The following is a 21,989-nucleotide window of genomic DNA, read 5'->3' as shown; positions in this document are numbered from 1 at the left end:
AAGCCTCTGTTTAAAGCTTTGAAATAATGCAATAAATATATTTAATATATGTTTTTTTTAAACTTTTTCAGCTTCAAAGTAGTCATTTAAGTACAACAGGTGGAAATACAGTAGATACACAATTAATTGGGCAAGCTTACCTTATAGACCTGTGTCAAATTCATATACTGAGAGACTTCACTGTTAAATTTTAACGACTGTCTTTGGCATTCTCATGTTTCAGCATTTCTACAGGATTAAGCATTTCAGAAACACATAAGTACTTTGAACGGTACAGGAATAGCTGGTGTTTAAAGCATCCCCAAAGCTCTGAGTAGTAATGTTTGACTTTATTCTGCACTGAAACTATGCAATGGAAGTATCTGCAGAAAAGAGACTGGAGAGCAGTCAGTGATAATCTGTTAAACCTGGGCCTGAACCGTCATCCCACTACAGTCTCTCCACTGACTTCAAGAGCTGCTGCACCTGGTTATGGTGACTGTTCTACCTCTCTAAGTTAAGACTTGGAAAAGATGCAGAAATATCCATTTGCCTCAGCAGTCTTCTGACTACAGCAGAAGAAAAGTCAGTATTTCTGTATTAATTGCTTTAGGCAGTTAACAGTATTCACACTCGTAATTAAGAGATTATAAAGTTGGATGTTAAGGCAGTATTCCTGCATTTTATAAGAATACTATATAGACGTGTATAATTAGATACCTTGTATGGAGAGTAGGCCAGTGGTAGGTTATTTCCATAACATGACAAGTCACTTTTTTACCATGTATAGAACCTTTACCTCATCTGCTACTGAGATTGCCAGGTAAAATGATGTTCTAGTGTTAAGTGCTCTGAAAGTCAGTTTTCTGATTAAAGTCCTCACTAAAGAAATGATTCAACTGAGATCAGATACACTTGTGAAGTAGGGGAATTAGTAAGCGTATTTACAGTGAAAACATGTTAAAAATGCCAGAGGCTGCTGCGACTATTATTTATTGTAAGCTATTTTGTATTGAAGTTCTGCACTATTTGCTACCATAGTAAAATCATATTAAAATATATCTTAAACAAGTAAGATACCATGCTAAACTGAGAAGTCTGGACTTGATTGGTATTCACATCAATGAATTAAATAGAGAAGCAAAACTGAGCAGCAGTGACTTAGCAAATATGAATACATTTCTACAAAGGAATGGAATCAAAGCTTAATAAGAAACATCATGCTTAAAACCATAGCTTCAGAAGGATTCTTATTCTTTTATGCCTGCTGTTGACTCGTCTATAATTAAATTTGAAAAAATTATTTCATGAGTTTAAATAACAAAGTCTGCATGAAAGTAACCTAAAGCTTTACAAACACCTGGAAACCATAAGGAAGCATCCATCTAAATGTTGCAAATACTCTTGCATGCCACTGTAATGATTTTGGAACTCCCCAAATGGAGCACCTGGAACCTGGAATACTATTTTTGATTTATTTTACTTTAGAATGATTAGAAACAAAATCTGACAGGTTACAATACCTATCCTTCAGAACTGAAAGTACCCTCCAAATCCCTGCCCACTTTCTCTATTTTTCTCAGCTGTGTGATAGGAAAAAAAAAGAGCAAATTTTTGTAGGTGATGGGACCATCAGACAGTTTTGTAGTATTGAAGTTTATTAGTTTGCAAAATGGTAAAAACAAAATAGAAGTCACACGATAGAAATTCAAGTAATGTGTTGACCCAAGGACCTAAAAACAGAAAAGACAAACATGAAATTAGAAAGTTAAAACCCGTGACTCTCTTAAAATATTGTCATCAGGTGAGTACTTTTAGACTTGCCAAGAAAAATGAAAACACTGAATACCCACTTTTTTCATACTATATAGTCACTTGTACGTGAAAACCATGGAATTAATGGAATGAAAGTCACAGAATGAGGAGTATTTTATTATTCTAAGTTGTTGTGCCTTGAATGTAGGTAATCTGATTTTTCTCATAGTTTTGAAAGGGAACAAGTGACTCTGAGAGAGAGAGATGGAAGGGGACATTTCACTGGGAAGATCCTGTTGGTTTTACACTATGTTGCATTGTAAGAATACATTTCAATTTTAGTGATATTGATAACTTTGGACCAGATGTCTTAGCATTGACTTAGCTTGTTAAATCCACCCATCATGGGTGGATTCTGAATCTGAGCAGCTCATAATAGCCAGAGCACTGTTGTTAGGGAGCAGGCAGTTTAAATATTAAAACCAGTGATAACTACACAGTACAGGAAAATGGATCCATACAGCCTTTAGCTGTGTGTTTGTTTTGAAATTCCCTAAGAGACCTTCATATAACACTGGGGTGCAAAAGTCTTAAGACATATGCTAGTTTCTCAAAAAATGACATTTAAATAAATATTTGGGATTGTTCTCATGTAGACGTTTGGATTAAGGTACATGGATTACATTTAACTTCTCTTAACTGTTGTTGGGTAGCGGTGATAATACAAAGATGAAACGTTATGTGTTACTGTAACAAAAAGAAAGAGTCACTGATTGTAGAACTTACAGATATAATGGAAAACTAAAACAAGGAAAGAAAACTGTTTAGCTGTCTGGAAACTACTCTGCTCCCTCCACATGAAAGAAATACTAGGTATAACTAGTACTAACCTCACAATAGTTTAAAGAGAAATTGTCAATAAAAGAGGAGAAAGCTGGACTATAATAGATGTGCCTGGACAGAGAGAAACTGATAACTTTCTCATTAGCCCTTCCCAAGAGAGGAGGAAGAATTTTTTTTTTGTAACTGCACCCAATGCTGTTTATTCTCTTCTGCCCTGCCATGTATCACCAGCAAAGTTTGCTGTCCTCATGCTTTTAGGCATGCATTCTCCTCAAGCCACACTGCTTTTTTCTTTACTGGAGCTTTGCAGTATCATATAGGCACATTCTGGAGTTCTTCAAGAATTGTTGAGCATAATTTTGATTTACGTTGTTTCGCTTTAGAGTGGCAGTTAATGTCTAATTCTAAAATGAGGAATAAGATATTTAATAGGGATGAGAATGGAACTTAATGTTCTAAGACAAGTTTAGCCAGGTCTTCAGCCACTGCTCTAGGCTATATATACATTTTGGGGGAAAGGACTGAAACGTATTACTGCTACAGTATTTTTCCAACCTCATTCCTCCTGATGTCTAGAAAAATAAAACAAAACAACGGCAAGTTTTATTGAAAGGTATTGCTTAGGAATTGAAATCCTCGGGTATGAAGATGTCATTCATGAATAATACTTCGTTTTCTCAGCCAACCCCTGGTAGGTTTTGCTATGGCAACAATACCCTCCTCCCACTCTGCTTGAAAGCCCATCATTCCCAATTGCATGGCAATAAAGATGGTTATTAAAGGAATATTTGGCCATATACACAATTTTGACTGTAAACTCAGTTATCTGTTATTATGTGCTGGTTTTGGCTGGGATAGAATTAATTTTCTTCTCAGTAGCTAGTATGGGGCTATGTTTTAGATTTGTGCTGGAAACAGTGTTGATAACACAGGGATGTTTTCATTACTGCTGAACAGTGCTTACACAGAGTCAAGACCTTTTCTGCCTCTCACACCGCCCCACCAGCAAGTAGGCTTGGGGTGCACAAGAAGCTGGGAGAGGACACAGCCAGGACAGCTGACTCCAACTGACCAAAGGGATATCCCATGCCATATGATGTCATGCTCAGTATATGAAGCTGGGGAAAGAAGAAGGAAGTGGGGGACTTTCAGAGTGATGGTGTTTGTCTTGCCAAGTAACCATTACGCGTGATGAAGCCCTGCTTTCCTGGAGATGGCTGAACACCTGCCTGTCGATGGGAAGTAGTGAATGAATTCCTTTGCTTGTGCACACAGCTTTTGCTTTACCTATCAAAATGTGTTTATCTCAACCCACAAGTTTTCTCACTTTTACCCTTCTGATTCTCTCACCCATCCCACCGCAGAGGAGTGAGCGAGCAGCTGTGTGGAGCTTAGTTGCTGGCTGGGGTTAAACCACAACATATTGGAACCACTATTCTATAAGTACTGTATTCTACAATATCTTAATTTTAAAAAAATCCACCAAGTGGGGAAGAACAAAAAAGAAACCTAAACATATAAATGCAAAAATTAACAAGAAACTAATTCATTTGCATCCAGGCTTGGTTTAATCACGTTCTTACTGACGCACATAATGATCTTACCATTCTACAGAATGAAAGTGAAATTTTTGCCTCCTAACTTACACCTGGCTATCGTTGCTTGAAATTGTGTTTAGTACTTTCTTCTATATACCTTTCTATAAAGTTGCATTGAGAAAGCAATGTTAAGAATGTATTGGAAAAAATGCTGTTATTTTCAACCAGAAGTCAGAACTTTTTTTTTCTTTCTTTTTTTTTGAACTACAGTGTGCAAATATATGAGATCTATCCTGGCAGTTTTGCACATTCTACATTTTCACAAACATAAAACCCATTACATTTAGTATAAACATTATTGCAAATTTGCCTCCATTTAAGATTTTTATGTCTTTTTGTCTGTTAGTTTTAAATACTATGGCATCTTTCAAATTGAAGAACATGCATCTTAAATTGATATTAACGTCAGTGCCATCTATGTGAGGCATCTCAGGTATTGCTGAGAGAATCAAAGTTGGAAAGCCAAGCCCTCTCTGTAGCTAGTAGACAGAGGTACAAAACTCCATCCAGAGATGTGATTCAGAGCATACAAGTTAGAACTTACCTATAATTGTCTAGTGCAGGTGGCATGAGTTATCCTCTAACAAGGAATTCACTATTGGTGTGGCAGTTTGTGCGGCAGTTCGCACAGAAGAGCGGGCAGGAAGAGCACTGAAGCTCTGCCAGCTTAACCAGGGAGCAATGGCATCCACCCGGCAGAAAGCCATGCCCTCTCTAAGCTCTGCACCCACCATGCCTGGCGCAGCTTCCCAGACAGAGCTCCAGTGGGAACATGCTGCCACCCAGGTGCCAGGCTGCAGGGTGTGCCCTGCTCGTACACCAGTCCCGGGTGGCAGCAGTGAGCGCACCTGTGGGAGATGCGCCCAGGTCGAGGGACTCCTCTGCTTAGTGACAGAGCTCCAGGAAGAGGTGAGTAGGCTGAGGAGTATCAGGGAGATAGAGAGATAGACTACTGGAATGGCACCCCACCTTCCCTGAGACAGGCCCAACTGGCAGACAGGGCACATGATACAGAGGATTCCCTATCCTCTCTTCACCTGGCTGAACACAGTGACTTAAGGGGTAGGGAGCAATGGCGACAAGTTCCTGCCCGGTGCAGCAGGCGTGTCTCCCCTGTGACCGTCCCACCTTCCCAGGTGCCCTTGCATAATAGGTATGAGGCTCTGCAAATGGAGCTGAACAATAACGAGGACGATGGTTCATCTAGCTTAGAGGTGTCACCGAGGTTAAGTCAGCCTATGCCCTGCATCACAACTGCTTCCATAAGGAAAAACAGGGCCATTGTCATAGGAGACTCCCTTCTGAAGGGAACAGAAGGCCCAACAGGCAGACCAAACCCACATCTTAGGGAAGTCTGCTGTCTCCTTGGGGCCCAGGTTAAAGTTGTGAAGAGAAAGCTTCCTAACCTGGTATAGCCTTCAGGTTATTATCCATTATTGCTTTTTTCACATAGGGAGTCATGAAGTTCCAGCAAGTAGTCTGAGGGCAATCAAGAAAGACTTCAGGGCCTTGGGATGACTGGTTAAGGGATCAGGAGCACAAAGAGTGTTCACCTCTATCCTTCCAGTTGCAGGGAATGATGAGGGAAGAAACAGGAAGAGCCAGCAGATCAATACATGGCTCTGAGCCCGGTGCCACCGGCAGAATTTGGGGTTTTTTTGATCATGGGTTGGTCTACATGGCACCAGGCCTGCTGGTGACAAACGGGGTGCACCTGTCTCAAAAGGGGAAAGGGACCTTTGCACAGAAGTTAGCAGGGCTCATTGTAAAAGCTTTAACCTAGATGTGAAGAGGGAAAGGGATAAAACCAGGCTCACCAGAGATAAGCCTGGGGGCAGCGTGCCAGTGTTTGAGGGATGATGTGCTAGCAAGGTCTAGTGAAGGTAGGAGATGGAGATCCATGTGGCAGCAAAGGTGAAAGGGGTATGGATGTGTTAGAAACCACGGAAGCACCTGACAATGGTCACACAGGAATTAGGGCTTCTCCCCCAAAAAAGCTGGTGGGATCAATAGCCTAGCTGGCAATGCATGCAACATGGGCAACAAACAGGAGGAGCTGGAAGCCATTGTGCAGCAGGAAAACTATGATATAGTTGCCATCACAGAAACATGGTGGGATGACTCGCACAACTGGAGTGCTGCAATGGATGGCTATAAACTCTTCAGAAGGGATAGGCAAAGAAGGAGAGGCAGTGGGGCAGCCCTGTACATTAGGGAGTGTTTTGATTGTCTAGAGCTTAATGATGGTGACAATACGGTTGAGTGTTTATGGGTAAGAATGAGGGGGAAGGCCAACAAGGCAGATAGCATGGTGGGAGTCTGTTATAGACCACCCAACCAGGATGAAGAGGCAGATGAAATATTCTATAAGCAGCTGGGAGAAGTCTCACAATCACTAGCCCTTGTTCTCTTGGGGGACTTCAACTGACCAGATGTCTGCTGGAAATACAATATAGTAAGGAGGAAACAGTCTAGGAGGTTCCTGGAGTGTGTGGAAGATAACTTCCTGACACAGCTGGTGAGTGAGCCAACTAGGGAAGGCGCCCCACTGGACCTGTTGTTTGCGAACAGAGAAGGCCTTGTGGGTGATGTGACCGTTGGAGGCCTTTTTGGGCATAGCAATCTCAAAATGACAGTTTTCGATTCTTGGAGAAGGAGAGGGGTCAGCAGAACTGCTGCTACCTTGGACTTCCAGACGGCAGACTATGGCCTGTGTAGGAGCCTGGTTGACAGAGTCCCTTGGGAGGCAGTCCTGAAGGGCAAAGGAGTCCAGGAAGACTGGACATTCTTCAAGAAGGAAATCTTAAAGGGGCAGGAGCAGGCCGTCCCCATGTGCCAAAAGATGAGCCGGTGGGGAAGAAGACCGGCCTGACTGCACAGAGAGATTTGGCTGGAGCTCAGGAAAAAAAGGCGAGTTTATGACCTTTGGAAGAAGGGGCAGGCCACTCAGGAGGACTACAAGGATGTTGTGAGGTTACAGGGAGAAAATGAGAAGGGCCAAAGCCCAATTAGAACTTAATCTGGCTACTGCCATAAAAGACAATAAAAATGTTTCTAGAAATACATTAGCAACAAAAGGAGGGCTAAGGAGAATCTCCATCCTTTATTGGATGCAGGGGGAAACGTAGTGACAAAGGATGAGGAAAAGGGTGAGGTGCTTAATGCCTTCTTTGGCTCAGTCTTTAATAGTAAGACCAGTTGTTCTGTGGGTACCCAACCCCCTGGAAGACAGAGGCAGGGAGCAGAACGAAGGCCCCATAATCCAAGGGGAAATGGTTAGCAACCTGCTACACCACTTAGACACGCACAAGTCTATGGGGCTGGATGGGATCCATCCAAGGGTACTGAGGGAGATGGAAGTGCTCACCAAGCTACTTTCCATCATTTATCAACAGTCCTGGATAACTGGGGAGGTCCCAGTTGATTGGAAGTTAGCAAATGTGACACCCATCTACAAGAAGGGACAGAAGGAGTATCTGAGGAACTTCAGCCATGCCAGTCTCACGTTGGTGCCAGGGAAGGTTACGGAGCATATTGTCTTGAGTGCCATCACACAGCACGTACAGGACAACCAGGCGGCCAGGCCCAGTCAGCACAGGTTTATGGAAGTCAGGTCATGCTTGACTAACCTAATCTCCTTCTATGACAAGGTGATCACCTTAGTGGATGAGGGAAAGACTGTGGATGTTGTCTGCCTAGATGGAAATGGCCTCAAGTTGCAACAGGGAGGTTTAGATTGGATACCAGGAAAAATTTCTTCACCAAAAGGGTTGTCAAGCACTGGAACAGGCTGCCCAGGGAAGTGGTTGAGTACCCATCCCTGGAGGTATTTAAAAGATGTGTAGATGTGGTGATTAGGGACATGGTTTAGTGGTGGACTTGGCAGTGCTAGGTTAACAGTTGGACTTGACGATCTTAAAGGTCTTTTCCAACCTAAACAATTCTATGATTCTATGATTCTATGGAAAATGCCAGGCTGAGCTCAAATGGACCGTCTTACACTGGAAGGATACTGAATCCTCTGAAGAGAGGACTGTAATAACTTTAGAAAACCAAAATTTTAGTACCATTTGATCATAAGAGGTTATTTCTCAAAGCTAGTATTTCTAGAAAGACCAAGGATTTGTAATGAGTGAATGAAATGCATTATTTAGGGCATGTTAGTCTCAGCAGTGCCACTTTACCTCATATTTGTTCCAGCTGGACTATATGACATATAAACTTCATTAGCTTCATTCATTTATAACCTGGCAAAGGGTAATCTTACGCCTTCAGCCTAAAATTCTGTATTATTTGTTTTAAAATATTTTTCTTATTTTACTACTGCATTGGTCACAGGTTTTTAAATAATTTTATTCAGGACATTAATATTATTTTTCAGTTTTAAATCTTGTCTCTGCACACAAGCAGAAAGGTGATCATGGGTTGGTTTTAACACAGGATAGGATCTGAGACTGGAATGTACAAAAGCCTGTATTACATATGTTACATCTCACTCGTAGTGGAGGGTTACCTGCAACCAATGAATAGCTTAAGTTTTGACTAGTGGGCTGATTTTAAGTCAGCAGTATTATGGTGAACTTGGAAGGAGGGAGATGATCAGTTGGAGTGAAATAGCATTGAACATGGAAGGGGACAGTCATCAGGGGAATGCTGATTATAGGAGAAGTGATAGCATTTGGAAAACAGAGGTACCGAAGGATGGTTAACTTTGAGAGCCTAAAAGGGAGCATGTGAGGTGCATAAGAATTAGCTGCAGGAGCAATGGAGTTTACTAGCAACAGAGATGACTGTGTGTGAGAGAAACGCCAAGTGTGTGCGCAGAATATGAGCATCTGGTGCAGGTGTGCACCTGTGGAAACAATGGGATAGCAATGTGTGCCTGTGTCTGGGGAAGAGACTTAAGAGTAAAAAGTATGGGTGAACAAGTGGCAGAGCACTGAGGTATATCTTCCTGCTATCTATACAGGTGGAGAATGAGGTGTTACTTTTTTTCATTATACACATAGCTCAGAAGATTTGCCTCTGGATAAGGGAATTTTCGTAGCAGAAATATAAATTGTTTTCCATACTTCACACAGTAGTTTCAATGAGTCATTGGAACTACCAATTGCATGTAAAGTTTCACTTGTTTTGGATAATGTGCATTTATATTGCGTATGGGAGGGGGCATGAATAAGAAATCATATTTGAAGGAAGCAAAGCTTAACCTTAAAGTAAAACTGAACTGATGTGATTGGATAGCTTAATAATTTAAACAAGTGATGTGTTAAATTGGGAAAATAGGTAGTACTCCCTTTCTCTCATACCTTTTTGCTTGGATTAGTCATTTCATTTTAGCATTTTTAAGTCTGTTTTGAAGATGTGATGCAGGTTTTGTTCTATTCAGTTTATTACTGCTGTTCCCAGCATGGAGATAGCTGAGCAGCAGGCTGTCCTTAAATTTTCACCGTATGCTAATCACATACTCTAATATCTTTAGGGCTTTTCAGGATACCTGTAGTACTCCGAGTATGCAAAGCTAACCTTATTACAACAGTGAACATACTATGAACCTTTTCTTAAATCTGACATATCCTAATATGGGCCTCCTGAAACTTTTGCGTTCAGCTTCATCTTCAATTCACAGCTAACTTTTAGGCTAATCAATATCATATATAATGCTTGAGAAAATTATGTAGCTAGACCTACCTGTTCATTTCTCCAAGCATGAGACTGAAGCAGCACCTCCATGAAAAACATTCTTTGCACATCTGAAGTGGCAAGCAACAAGTGAAAGGGTACAGAGAGGAGCTGATGGGGAGAAAAGCCTGTTAGTTTATGGTCAATGAAAACACAGGACAAACAGAAAAACATGCAAGGAAAGAGAGGAGTTCTTACCCTGTATAACCGCTGATGTGAAAATACTGGTGAGCATTCCTGGCACAAAGAATGGGTGAATTCCAATCCTGGGAACATCCAGAGCGGTCCTTGCAAGAAATAATGGGTCTTTCTTTTCCATTACAATGCTGGTTATGCCAAATAAAAAGCTATGCTAAGCACAGATGGTGCTTAGGCAGCTGAGGATGAAGCAGAGGCAGAGAAAGAGTCCCCAAACATCCAGAAAACTGAGTTTTTCTAAAGATCACTTAGCAAGAGTAATGAGTGAGGAGTGCACAACAGAATTAACTGTTGGGCAGGATGAAGATATCAAAGGGGACCCCTCACAACAAGGCTGTGTGAATGTGAGAGAAATTATGGAAATTAATGAGGTTCTTATCAGTTACATATACAGAGATGTGTACACCACCTACTCCTCATCAATGTTTTTTTCTGTCAGGAAAAACTCTGTGATACACCCTGCAGAGTCTTCTTCTCTTAGAGTCTTTCTTGAGTTCTTGAGCATGATCCAGGCTGGTGAGACTGAGATGTAGTGCAACAGAATAGCTGAAGTATTTTACTGCTAGCTTTATTTTGTCCTATGCTTCTGGAATAACTTCTGCAGAAATATTGCTTCCTCCGTGATGGTCAGGATTTTGGGGTAACCATTTACCTGGATTGTATAATTTGTTAGTAGCTACAATTAAAACAAATACAAATTAAAATTCTTCTTACTGTTTAGGAAGTATCATTATTGTTGTTACAGACTTCATGAAGTCTTTTATCTGTTTATACATTTGGTTGCATTTGTTTTACTGCTGAAATTTTCTTGGTTTTTGAAATAACAATCTGTTACACAAGTGGCTTCCTTTCTGAATGGTCATACTGTTTTAGATACAGTCACAGGAACATTGTAAAGAGAGGGAGAAGAAATTTGACCATGCAGAAGAGATATTGATGAGTTAACTACAGAGGGGAAAAAAATGTGAAGAAAGAGGAACGCTGGGGAACACTGAACAGGCATCATCTCAGAAAGTAGAAAAAAACAGGGGTTTTGCACTGGTTGTAAATGGAAATAGCCTAGATTTTGAAGGTGCTACAGCAAAGAAAAATCTTTTTGAGTCTCAAATGTTTAAACCATGACATCTGATCCAGGCATTTCAGAACTTTTCAGTAAGAAAATTGTTTTCAGTCTAGAAAATTGTACCAGGTGTTTTCTTTTAATTCTATTGAGAAATCTCAAAACAGCATTTGAAATTCAAAGGTTAGGCTTACTTTAAAGACAGCTTAGCATCTTCATAGTAGTTCTGGGCTACTCCAAAGGGTGGAGTAACTGCCATCACTGGCCAGTACAGCTGCCTAATCCTCACTGGCCCACTCTTTACTGCCCGTTGGCATCATCAGTGTCCAGAATGAGCACAGTACCATGTGAAAGAAGCTTCACACCTGCTCCTGGCTCATTCCTCCCACTGTCTGCCCAAGCCTGACAAATCTCACTCTGCATGGCTTAAAAGGACACCTCTCGTTAGTTTGACTCCTCGTCCCTCACCTGTTTTTAGCTCTCCTTTCCCTAGATGTTGTATGCAGAACTTTGTGTATATTTGTATGTGCGAGGCTGAGTCTGATTATCATTTTGGGAGCTGTGAAAGAATTTTTTTATTGCTTTGCTCAGTGACCTAAGGTAGGCACAATTAAAGTAGTAGGTGTAAGTTGTAGACACTCAGTATTCAGGAATCTGTAGTAATGTACAGCCTGTAGTTACACACATGTGATAACCAATGCAATAAATTCCATCTGTGAAACATACAGCTGATGAGGACACCTAAAAGAATCTCAAACTATGTTCTTTCTGCTAGCCAGCTCATTCTTTCATGGTAAAGAAGAGTGAATTTAAAGTTCTACACATGTGATGAAGAAAATTTGCTCCATCTTCTGGACTATAGGGTGGGGAAATGTCTGGAAATTAATGTAGTAGAATTGCAGGCAACTGTTTAAACCCTGACCCTCTGCCCAATCTTATACAGCCCTGTCTGAGTAGTTCCTGCTGTTCCATACCAACAGTTAAAAGGGCTTTTTTTAAAAAAAAAAACATTAAGAAACATGGCTATGAAATGCAGCCAGGCACAAAGTGTGACAAATTCTGTACCTGCTAGTGAGGAATTCTGCTTGCCATATTAAAATTAATATCACCGACACTATTGACTTTAATAAAACCTCTGTCACAAATGTTGTTAAGTCCTGAATTTCCAGATCAAATTCTATCAGTTCCTATGAAATATGCAACATCTAGGGAAATAAAAGAATACAGAGAATACTGTACACAGGACTTCCAGAGCTGAAAAATCTATAAAAAGAGAAAAAGTTTTAAAGAGTATATTATTTACTCTTTTAAGAACTCAGTAAACAGATTTTCAACATCTCTCTTCTGTTAAGCATTCAGTATGTTTTGTGTACTATAAGATTTTAAGCAAATGTAATAACTACAGCTTTGTGTCATTGCTAACATGGCATCCCTTTTTAGACAGGGAACAATCATTTTTCTCCTTCTACTCAGCTGCAGAGATGATGATGGAACTAGTGCTTGGTTTGGACATAACTTGTGTTCAACAAGGAAGAACAAGATAGTGGGCCTTATTTTGGGGAAGCTTTTTCTTACAGCTCTAAGCAGTTCATTCTGTTTTGCAGATTGAGAGATTCTAACCCAAATGTGCAACAGTGTTTAAAGGATCAATACCAGATTCTTACAGGATCAAACCTGCACTTACAGAAGATCCTCCCCTCTTTAGGCAAACAATTCTATGTTCTTTGGGCACTGGCAATAATGGCTTTAGAAGAAAACTTCTATGTATTTTTTTACTGAATTTCAAATTATATGAGAAAAATTTGTTGAAGAAATCTGGGTTAGTAAGTGGTGAACTTTCCATTTGTATTACCCTTCTTAAAATTTGCCTTGCTCCTGATATTTGCCTGATGACACTGAAGCTCATTAACCTATGTAATGTATTGTCTCTGAGGATCATTTAGAAACAGATCATCTAATCCTCTTTTGATCTGAGGTATCAGAGCCTGTGTGACAGTCAAATGAACTGTGGTCCCACACTGTCACTGGGGAGCAATCAAGCAAGCTTGAATTTTGGAGCCAGAGAGAGGTCCATCTGTATCCCTCCTCCCACCCAGTGAAAAACAGTCAGGCAGTAACTATAATAAATTATGATAAACAAATTCTTTACAATTTTTGATCTGAAGAGTGGAACTAGTATCTTCAGCATAAGTTGCTCTGCATTTTTGGTGAGTCAGATACCCTGTGCTGCTTCTCTTCAGTCATTTGGAGCCATTAGGCTACAAGGTTTTTCAGCTATTTAGCAAATTGAGAAATAGATATGTGGTTTTGTGTGGTTTCTATGACATCAAATCCCTAACTCATTGAGTGAACAGAATGAAAAATGTGTGCGACTTTTTTCCCCCCGCAAATGTAACACTTTTCCACAGTTATAATGAATGTTATTTAAAGGTATGCTGTACTGTTATTTGAAGGTATACTGTGCTACACACTACAAGACTTCTACTACTTCTACTACTACAGCACTACAAGACTTCTCAGTATGCATTTGAAAATACTTGTGGTTAACACTTGCCATCATAAACTTTATTTTCAGGAATATTTCACAATTGATTCTTATAAGGCGTGTTTTTCTAATCTTTAAGTCACTCTGCTAATCATAAAGTCTTTGCTTTTCTCTCACTTCAGAACTCTACATAAAGGCAAGACTACAGAATGGCAAGTTCTTATTCAGTACATAAACTATGAGGTGCAAGAACATGACCATGGAATATGCTACAGTCTTCCTTGTCTGGAGCAGATTAGTGTATGATCCCAAATGACAACTTTTACACTCTTTATTCTTTAAAACACTGATCTTGTTATTTACTGGATCCAGAAAGAACAATACTATAGACAGTACACTGCATGGGCATCCCCCCCTCTCACATTTCTGCTGTGTGGGCCCCTTGTGAAGGATGTTATGAATAAGTGCCTGTTTTCCTTACAGGACATGGCCGGGCAGCAGGGTTGAAGGTCGCTTCTTGCTGTTTCTGAGCATGCTGGGTCAGGAGGAACATCTTGGAAGGGGGAGGAGGGTTCATTATGCTCACTTCAAGAGGCTTCTGGAGTGCAGGGTGGGACATGAAAGGCCAAAGACTGAGCAAGGAGGGAGCTGGCAGAACAGGGACAGAGTAAAGCCTCCTATGGGAGCAGGGGACTTCCCTGAAGCAGTGAGCAAATTTACAAGCTTTGGGAATGACATTCTTGGGGATCCAGAAGCTAATGTGCAAGCTAATGTGGGAATTTTGCCTCTGAATTTATTTTTTGTTTGTTCTTCTTTGCACAATTTTTAGTATTGCTTTAAGACTATGTGGGGAAATCCTGCTGATTCCTATGAAGTTCTTTCCTGCCCTCTGCTTCTCTGTTGAGAGGGTCAGTCAAAAATCTGAGACAAAGCACAGCTGAATATTCATCAAAGAACTAATTCTTCCCATGTGTTTGTAGCGACCTCTTGCATTTCACACAGCTAGCACAGGCTTCTTAGAAGCATAAGTAAAATTAAAGTTTACTGACCTAATGCCGAGTTGGTGAGGTCAGGTCCGGGAGCAGACAAGAGCTAGGACAGATGGAAGGCAACAGCAGGAGCTGTGCTCTTGCTGCTTTGCCAGTGGATGCTGCTGCCCCATAAAATCCAGTTACGCCCACACCACAGTTCTCCACAGTGTCTAGCATGGCTTTCCAAGCTGCTGATGGTGGTGATGGAGGCAGCAACCTTATTGACATTTTGCTGTTCTAGGGGAAAGCCTAATTTGCCTGTGCCCTAAAGGTGATCTTACTATCTTTGTCTGAACTTTTTTAATCTATAGGGTCAATAAGTCTCTGATAACTGTGGGAAACCTGTCTATCATGTATTTTTCATTTTAATGGCTAAGTTATATAGATTTTTCTCCCCCCAGACATATGTATGTATACACTTTTTTGATTTATTATGTATTTTTTTCTCATATATCTGGATGACTCTAAAAAACCATACTGTATGGATAAAACTGAATAAACAAACATTGAAAACAGAGAATTTGTAAAACTTTTCACATTCATCAGACCTGGAGATATGCAAACTTTTATGACCCATGGTACTCTTTGCTTGGAATAAATTATTTCATTATACTCTTGCTGCTATCATCCAGATCTGTCTGTAGAACCCAAAGTAATTTACCTTCCAGGTTTCAAATACCAGAATTTTTTTTTACCCTGGGATTTCCTTTTTTTTTTTTTCCCCTGACATGTCTTTTTGCTCTGCCTTTTTGAATTTTTACCATAATACCCTGTAGAAAGTGTGCCTTATCCTTAGGCATTTGTTAGGTTGGGTGGGTTTTTTGTTTTTTGTTTTTTTTTGCTTTGATAACCTTGAAGTCAGGAACATTAAGATTTTCCTGATGTGGGCATTAGAAGTGTAAATTTTTCACCTTTGATGGTCCAGAAAGAGTTCTGTCATAGCTGAAAGTAATGCTTACTGTACTTATATATGACTGTATGTGTAATAACAACTGCATCTCTCCTACTTTCTCTTATGGAAAAATCTTTTGTGTCTTACCTTGTCCAGACAGACTATCTTGGTCAGCTTCCTTGAAAGGTGGTTCTGTTATATCAGTCAGCTCTTTCTTCTCCTCAGCTTCACTGTTCTCAACCCCGGCTTGCAGGAGATTAGGTGGGGTAAAGCTACCTGTGGTATAAACTGCCAGCGTGGTAGCCTGCTCCGCTGGAGACTCATAGCCATCGGTGATTAAGTCACTGCTAGCAGAATCATCTGCTGGAGGAGGCAAATAGGAATCTGCTGGTTTTGGAGGACTGCTAGTACTACCCAGAGCATTGAAAGGCACTATGAAACTTTGGTGGTCAGTAGCGATACCTTCTGTGTAAGGAGGAGATTTGTCCTGAAATGGTTCTCTGGAGGGTTTGGTAGGGAATACAGGTTCAGATGAAACAAAATTATTAAAGTCTTCAGGGGCACTGATCTCTTTACTTAGCACAGGGATTCCAGTTGTAAATTCGTTGACCAAGATGTCTCCTGTTTGGTCCACAGTTGCTGGGCTGGGGTAACCTAGTGGGAGGTCCACACTCATGGAGTCGTCCTGAAAAAGTTTTTAAAAAGCAGCTTTCATTATAATGTTTAACTTTCATTGCTAAAAAGGCCAATAATCTTTAGCCACAGGAGCTTGCAAACACCTAACTCAGCATGAAGTCATGGAATGTATAAAATGTTTGGTATGTGCATGTGATCCTAATCACATTGCCTGTAATTTTAAAAATGGTCAAAGAAAGATGACTTTCACTACCCCTGTCAATTCCTCTCCTTCTGTCATTGAGATGTATTACTGAACAGGTGAGACACTGTTTACTTTGTAATTAAAACTGGAAAAGGTAATCAAGCAGTAATATTCACCTGTAAATGCTCTAAATAGTATCTCTGTTGCAGTATAACACCACAACATTCATCCTTACAGCACTGATAAAAGGCAGATACGTATTTTAGCATAAGACCCTTTTTCTGTATATTTATGTACTTCATAACACTGTTTAATTTCATTTCCCATGGAAAAATAAATAAATATAATGAGCAGTATTAACTTACCAAATCAGGGCCTGCCAGAGGAATAGTGACCATGGCCTGGATATCATTATCAAAATCACTAGGTGGTATAACAGATTCTGGGGGGGGGAAGAAAAAAAAAATCAGAGCAAGACAGCACAATATTTCAGCAGTGGCACACTGAAAACTAATCAAAACACGTAAACTCAGTAAAAAACAGTATTAAAACTATTCTCCATCAAAAAATTACTTTTAAAAATCCATGTTAAGAAGAAAGAGGCATAAATTTCCATTTAAACTGGCAATTATGAGGAAAACAGGAATTTTATATGCAGTATTCTTTGTACTCTTTATTTAGTATAAAGGGGATAGGTCTGCAGAGAGCTGAACCATGGATGAATGCTTAAAGTCAGCTGAAGTATGAACTGCTCAGTTAAATCTGCATGGGCTGTGATGACTCATTATATTGTGTTCATTACACCTAAATTCTTTTCAGTTTTACCCAGAGTCCACACCATTGTTACTCTCAGTGTTTTGGCTTTAGTGCCCAGTTTCTCCCTTCCCTGCCTTGGAGCTCTTTAAACATACTTGCATGAAAGCTGTTTGTCTAAAACTGGTTATTAAAAATAACTAGTGGGAAAAAGATAATTAAAAACGTTATTTTTAAAGTGCTCTATACCCATGAAATTTTTTCTTGGGACTTTTAATTTACATTAAAATATAACATTTTATTCTTACAGAAAGTATTAGTTCATCTAAATATTTTTTTGGCAAGAAAATGCTGCTGTTTGTAAATGAAACACTACAGCTAAAATTTGGTGTGTGTTTTAAGATTGTTTTGGCAAATAGACATATGAAAAAAAATCTTGAATTATTTTCCCCATTTTTAACCCACCTTCCTCAAACTAGGGCTATGCTAGCTTTGAAAAAAATCATTGATGGACTAGAAGGGGATATTTATTAGCTGGAATACTGAACAGGATGCAGCCCTTCAACCTTCTGCTGGAGGTCTTCACACCCAGCTTGTCATCTCCACTCCCTCTGTGTTTCAGAGAGCAAAATGCACCTTTACAGTGTGATTCACACCACCGAATTTAGCTTGGGATCAAATGCTTTTTAAGGTGACTGTCTCTGACTTCACCGGGAGGTTAGATGGCTTGGTTACCATTGAGACTTAGCTTTCAGAAAACTAAATTTATGTTAGAGGAAGCCTTCACTTTTTGTCTTATTAAAGGAAGGAGACTGTCCATACTGGGAAATCAAAATGATATAGTAAATATTCATAGTCTTTTTTCCCTCCTCTTATTTGTCTTAGTGTGCAAAATATCCAGCTTTTCTAAACAACCAACCAGGAAAAATAGATCCTCCGATACAATTGGAAGTTAGTCTGCATAATTATAAAGGTACGTTTTGCTATAAAAGTTGTTAGATTTGTGCATCCTTTGGATGCCATGCAACACTTAGGAGAATGGGATATATCAAATGAAGACAATCTGTTAGAGAAGTAGAGGAGACCTTACGAAACTGCATCAATTTGAAAGGGGGAGATTCAGACTTGTGCCTGGCACCAGCCTGCCTACTGACCATCAGTAAACTGGAGTGTTCCAAGGTCCATTGGCAGGGACTGGTCTTCATGGAGTGCTATAGCAACCAGTTGCTGAAGGTCTGTTACTGTGAGTTTAGTTGCTGATATCTCCCTCTCTTCTTTTGGAGAAAGTGGAATTTTTTCATTTTCAACCTTGTTAGATCCAATAGTTGACATGTCATCTGCTGTGCTTTTGATTTCTGAGCCATCTCTCTCAAAGTTTACCACATATCGTGCTATAGTGCTGCTTGATCTGCAAGGGGAAGATGCAAAAATGCCCAGTGCATCAGAATCAGTTACTGTTTGAGGACTGATTTTACAAACAAACAAAAATTTATGCAACCATAACATATTATCTTCTGTAAAAATAATGCAGATATACTTCTTTCTAATGAGACTGTCATCTTCAAATTACTTTTGCTATACCTAACCCCTTTTTTCCTTCTATGCATAATTTTTAATAAAAATTCTAATAGTGAAGAAAATTATAAAAATGTTCTAACATAATCCAGTTTAATCTGACTACTCAGAGAGCTGTAGAACTGGTAATATAATTTGAAGTCATTGATTATTGGTTCAAACAGTCATAAATGCATGCTGGGGTTACTAGAAGCCATAATCACATATTAATTATACAGAAACCTATGAAAAGGGATTAGACAGTTCATAAAACTATGGATAAGCAAAAATCTTATCACATCTGGTGCAAATTTTTACTCTTTCTTAAAGAACAGCAAGAAAGTTAGGTGATGTGGCAAGCAAATCACTTTTCACAATGGCAGTTAGCTTTTCCAAGTCCCAATGAATGTGTATAGCTTCTCCCTAGATATTTAACAGAAGCCTCAAATTTTCACAATTATTAATACATCACTTTTCATAAATGCTATATTTACCTAATTAAAATGAAAAATAATGAGTACATTGTAAAACATTTGTACTCCACTATGTTGCTTTTTATAATATCAAATAACTGGAGAGAGAGGAATTTCACTTTACCTAGTATGTGCTATGTATTTACATTTATATGACATTGCAAGAATCCAAGAAAAGCATTAGACAATTCTTCCTTTTAAACTACAAGTAAAAGAGAAATTCTGGGAACTGCTAGGCAAACTATTCCCCAGCAGCACTTTTAAGCAACAACAACAGACTCTGTAGCTGTTTGTATTACCAGTCAAAAGCTCCCTGCATTTTATCAAGCTAGTAACTGGTCTCTTTGCCATTCTATCTGGCCTGATAATGGAGATAACAAATGAAAATCTACATACTTATTGAAGATAATGTGTATATGGAAATACAGCTAGGAAACAGCAGATCAAAAATTAAAATCTAAATATGAAGTTTCCCTATTTTTTTTCATTTTCAGTTTATGACTGATAGATATCTTCAGTCATCTGAATGTGAATTTTCTTAGGTCAAACAATTTTCTTTCCTTCAGAGAGATTCTGACAAAATTTGATCACATGAACCCTTCAGATTAAAGTAAAAGCTGTCCCTGCTGCTTTATATCACAGATTTTGTACTTAGGCAGGACACAAACCAATTCACTTTGTCGCATCAAGATAAAGACATTTATTGATGTATCTATCTACATCTAATAGCCTATAAAATGGTTAATTTTAATTATGAATTACAAATTACCCATCTTTCTCCTTCTTCTGTCTTCATTTCATCACAGAAGAAAGGGTGCGATAAAGGATTGCAAAAGAAAGAAAAACAGATTCATGTATACCAGTAAATCAATCAGTCGTACATCAAAAACAGCTTTTGACAATTTATCTTATCTTCTATCTGTCATCTATAATTTTTGTCTCTGTGTGAAAATGACAGCCTACTCTCTATCACTTCACTTTTTCTCTTCCAAACAATGGGAATCTCCATGATTTGAGTAGGGTAACAGACATTTTACTTTACCTTGATAGTTTGAAATACCTGCTTTCCTTTTTTCCACTACAAATGGTGCAATTTGACCACTGTCATTGCTAATCTATATCTTTATGGTGGCAATGAGCACCTGTGACAGTAGTAACAACTATTACTGTTACCACACGTGGTGCCTACTCAGATCCTAGTCACAGGGGTAACTTGAGCTATTAATTACCTCTGGAAGACATGCCTGTGTTGGCCTTCTGTAATGTAATTCCCTGTTATTTTCCCTGATGAATTCTCTAGATATCTCTAATGTTGTTCTTCCGTATTGCCTTGTGAGAAATGCTGCTAATATAGGTAGCAATATGCCTACGGAAGAATGGATAGCAACAACTGTCTTTGCTGATCTGTAACTCTCAGGAACTAACTAAATTACTAGATGATAGGAAGCAATCCTGATCCTCCACATAGCTGAATGTACTTTCATATCAGCTCCTAAGACCAAGATACTAAACAGAAATGAATCCCAGATCTCCTGGAGTCACAACTGAAAGAGGTTAGTTATTGCAAGTTGTAATTATGAGATGCTACTACAGATTTTCTCTGCATGTTCTGCAGTAGCCAGCTTTTTGTTTTCTTACTTTCATCATCAAAATATAAGCAACTGATTTTCACTCCATTTTGCTCTTCTCTCTCCTTTTCCCCAGCAATTTTGCAGAGAGAAAAGCTAGGAAAAAGTATGCTCTTGTCTAAAATTACATTGCGATATGAGTGTTCTTCAATATGTATTAAATATTACTAGAAGGACTGAATGTTCCTGATGCTGTGCCATAAGCCCACATAAATTTATGTCTTTTTTTCCTGCTCTTTATTCCCTTTCAATTTCGTTATTTTTTACTGTTAGTAATTTGTTTTTCCCTTGATTCTTTACATAATGTGCTTTTACCTATAGAAGCATAACCATATCAAATACTCAGTTTTTGACACACCCCCCCACCCCCCACCCCACAGATTCTCTATTGAAAAAATGCACAGTAGCTTGCCCAGGCAGTAAGCATACAAGGAAGCTAAAAGTAAAAGAAATGGCAAGACAGAATATAAATTCACTAAAAATTGAAACATTGTAAATTGTTTGAAACACCTATTGGGAAAGTTTTATATGTATGTGTATCCTCCTGCAACCTTCTCTTGCCAAGGCACCTTCACTGTGATTTATGAAGGGCACAGGATTCACATATAAAAAAGTAGCCACCTAAACAATCATACTCCTAACTCTCTTTACCTTGTCATTTAAGAAAGTCCTTAATAAAATGTTGCTAGCAAACAATTTCAAAGGTTTTATTGATTACTTCACCCCTCAGGGAATCAAAGCTACTTCTACTTAGTAATTCAAAACCTCAGTCTCACTTGGGATATGTTTCACTTCTTTCCACATTGCCTCTGTGTTGTTCCCAGAAATCTGTTTTCTGTTTATAGCAATACACACCCCACTATTATACAGGTCTCTTCATGCTGGAGGGAAAGAAGGAAGAGGAGAATCCTAGCAGCACATAGAAAAATGATTCCCATTTTCTTACTTACTTAAATCCTAATACGTGGATTTCTTTGAATCCTGGAAGTTTCTCAAATATTTTTTGCATCTATAGAAAAACATAAAATAATTAAATCAGCATAAGTTCTACCGCTAAAAAGCAAACACAGGTTGACTATCTAGACAATATTTTTCACATTTCAGAAACAGCTTTAGGAAACAGTCTGTCCTGGTTTTGGCTGGGATAGAGTTAAATTTCTTCCTAGTAGCAGGCATAGTGCTGTGGTTTGGATTTAGTAGGAGAAGAATGTTGATAACAGACTGATGTTTTAGTTGTT

The 21,989-nt window shown here is 39.2% G+C and overlaps 1 protein-coding gene across 1 annotated transcript in view; it reads right to left on the bottom strand.

Moving 5' to 3' along the window:
* The window catches only part of IMPG1 (interphotoreceptor matrix proteoglycan 1), a 68,475-nt gene that overhangs the window by 17,103 nt on the left and 29,383 nt on the right, over nucleotides 1–21,989 (bottom strand). The window contains exons 8-12 of the mRNA XM_075708310.1: nucleotides 21,702–21,760; nucleotides 19,893–19,913; nucleotides 18,251–18,504; nucleotides 16,709–16,785; nucleotides 15,671–16,208 (exon numbers count right to left, since the gene is read on the bottom strand). Coding sequence (XP_075564425.1) covers nucleotides 15,671–16,208; nucleotides 16,709–16,785; nucleotides 18,251–18,504; nucleotides 19,893–19,913; nucleotides 21,702–21,760 — 949 coding nt within the window. The remainder of the gene's footprint in view (nucleotides 1–15,670; nucleotides 16,209–16,708; nucleotides 16,786–18,250; nucleotides 18,505–19,892; nucleotides 19,914–21,701; nucleotides 21,761–21,989) is intronic.

The sequence above is a fragment of the Pelecanus crispus genome, chromosome 3 (genome assembly GCF_030463565.1).
Source record: "Pelecanus crispus isolate bPelCri1 chromosome 3, bPelCri1.pri, whole genome shotgun sequence".
Taxonomy (NCBI): Eukaryota; Metazoa; Chordata; class Aves; order Pelecaniformes; family Pelecanidae; genus Pelecanus; species Pelecanus crispus.
The sequence above is the reverse complement of the archived record's forward strand: the minus strand, read 5'-3'. Positions and strand labels throughout refer to the sequence as shown.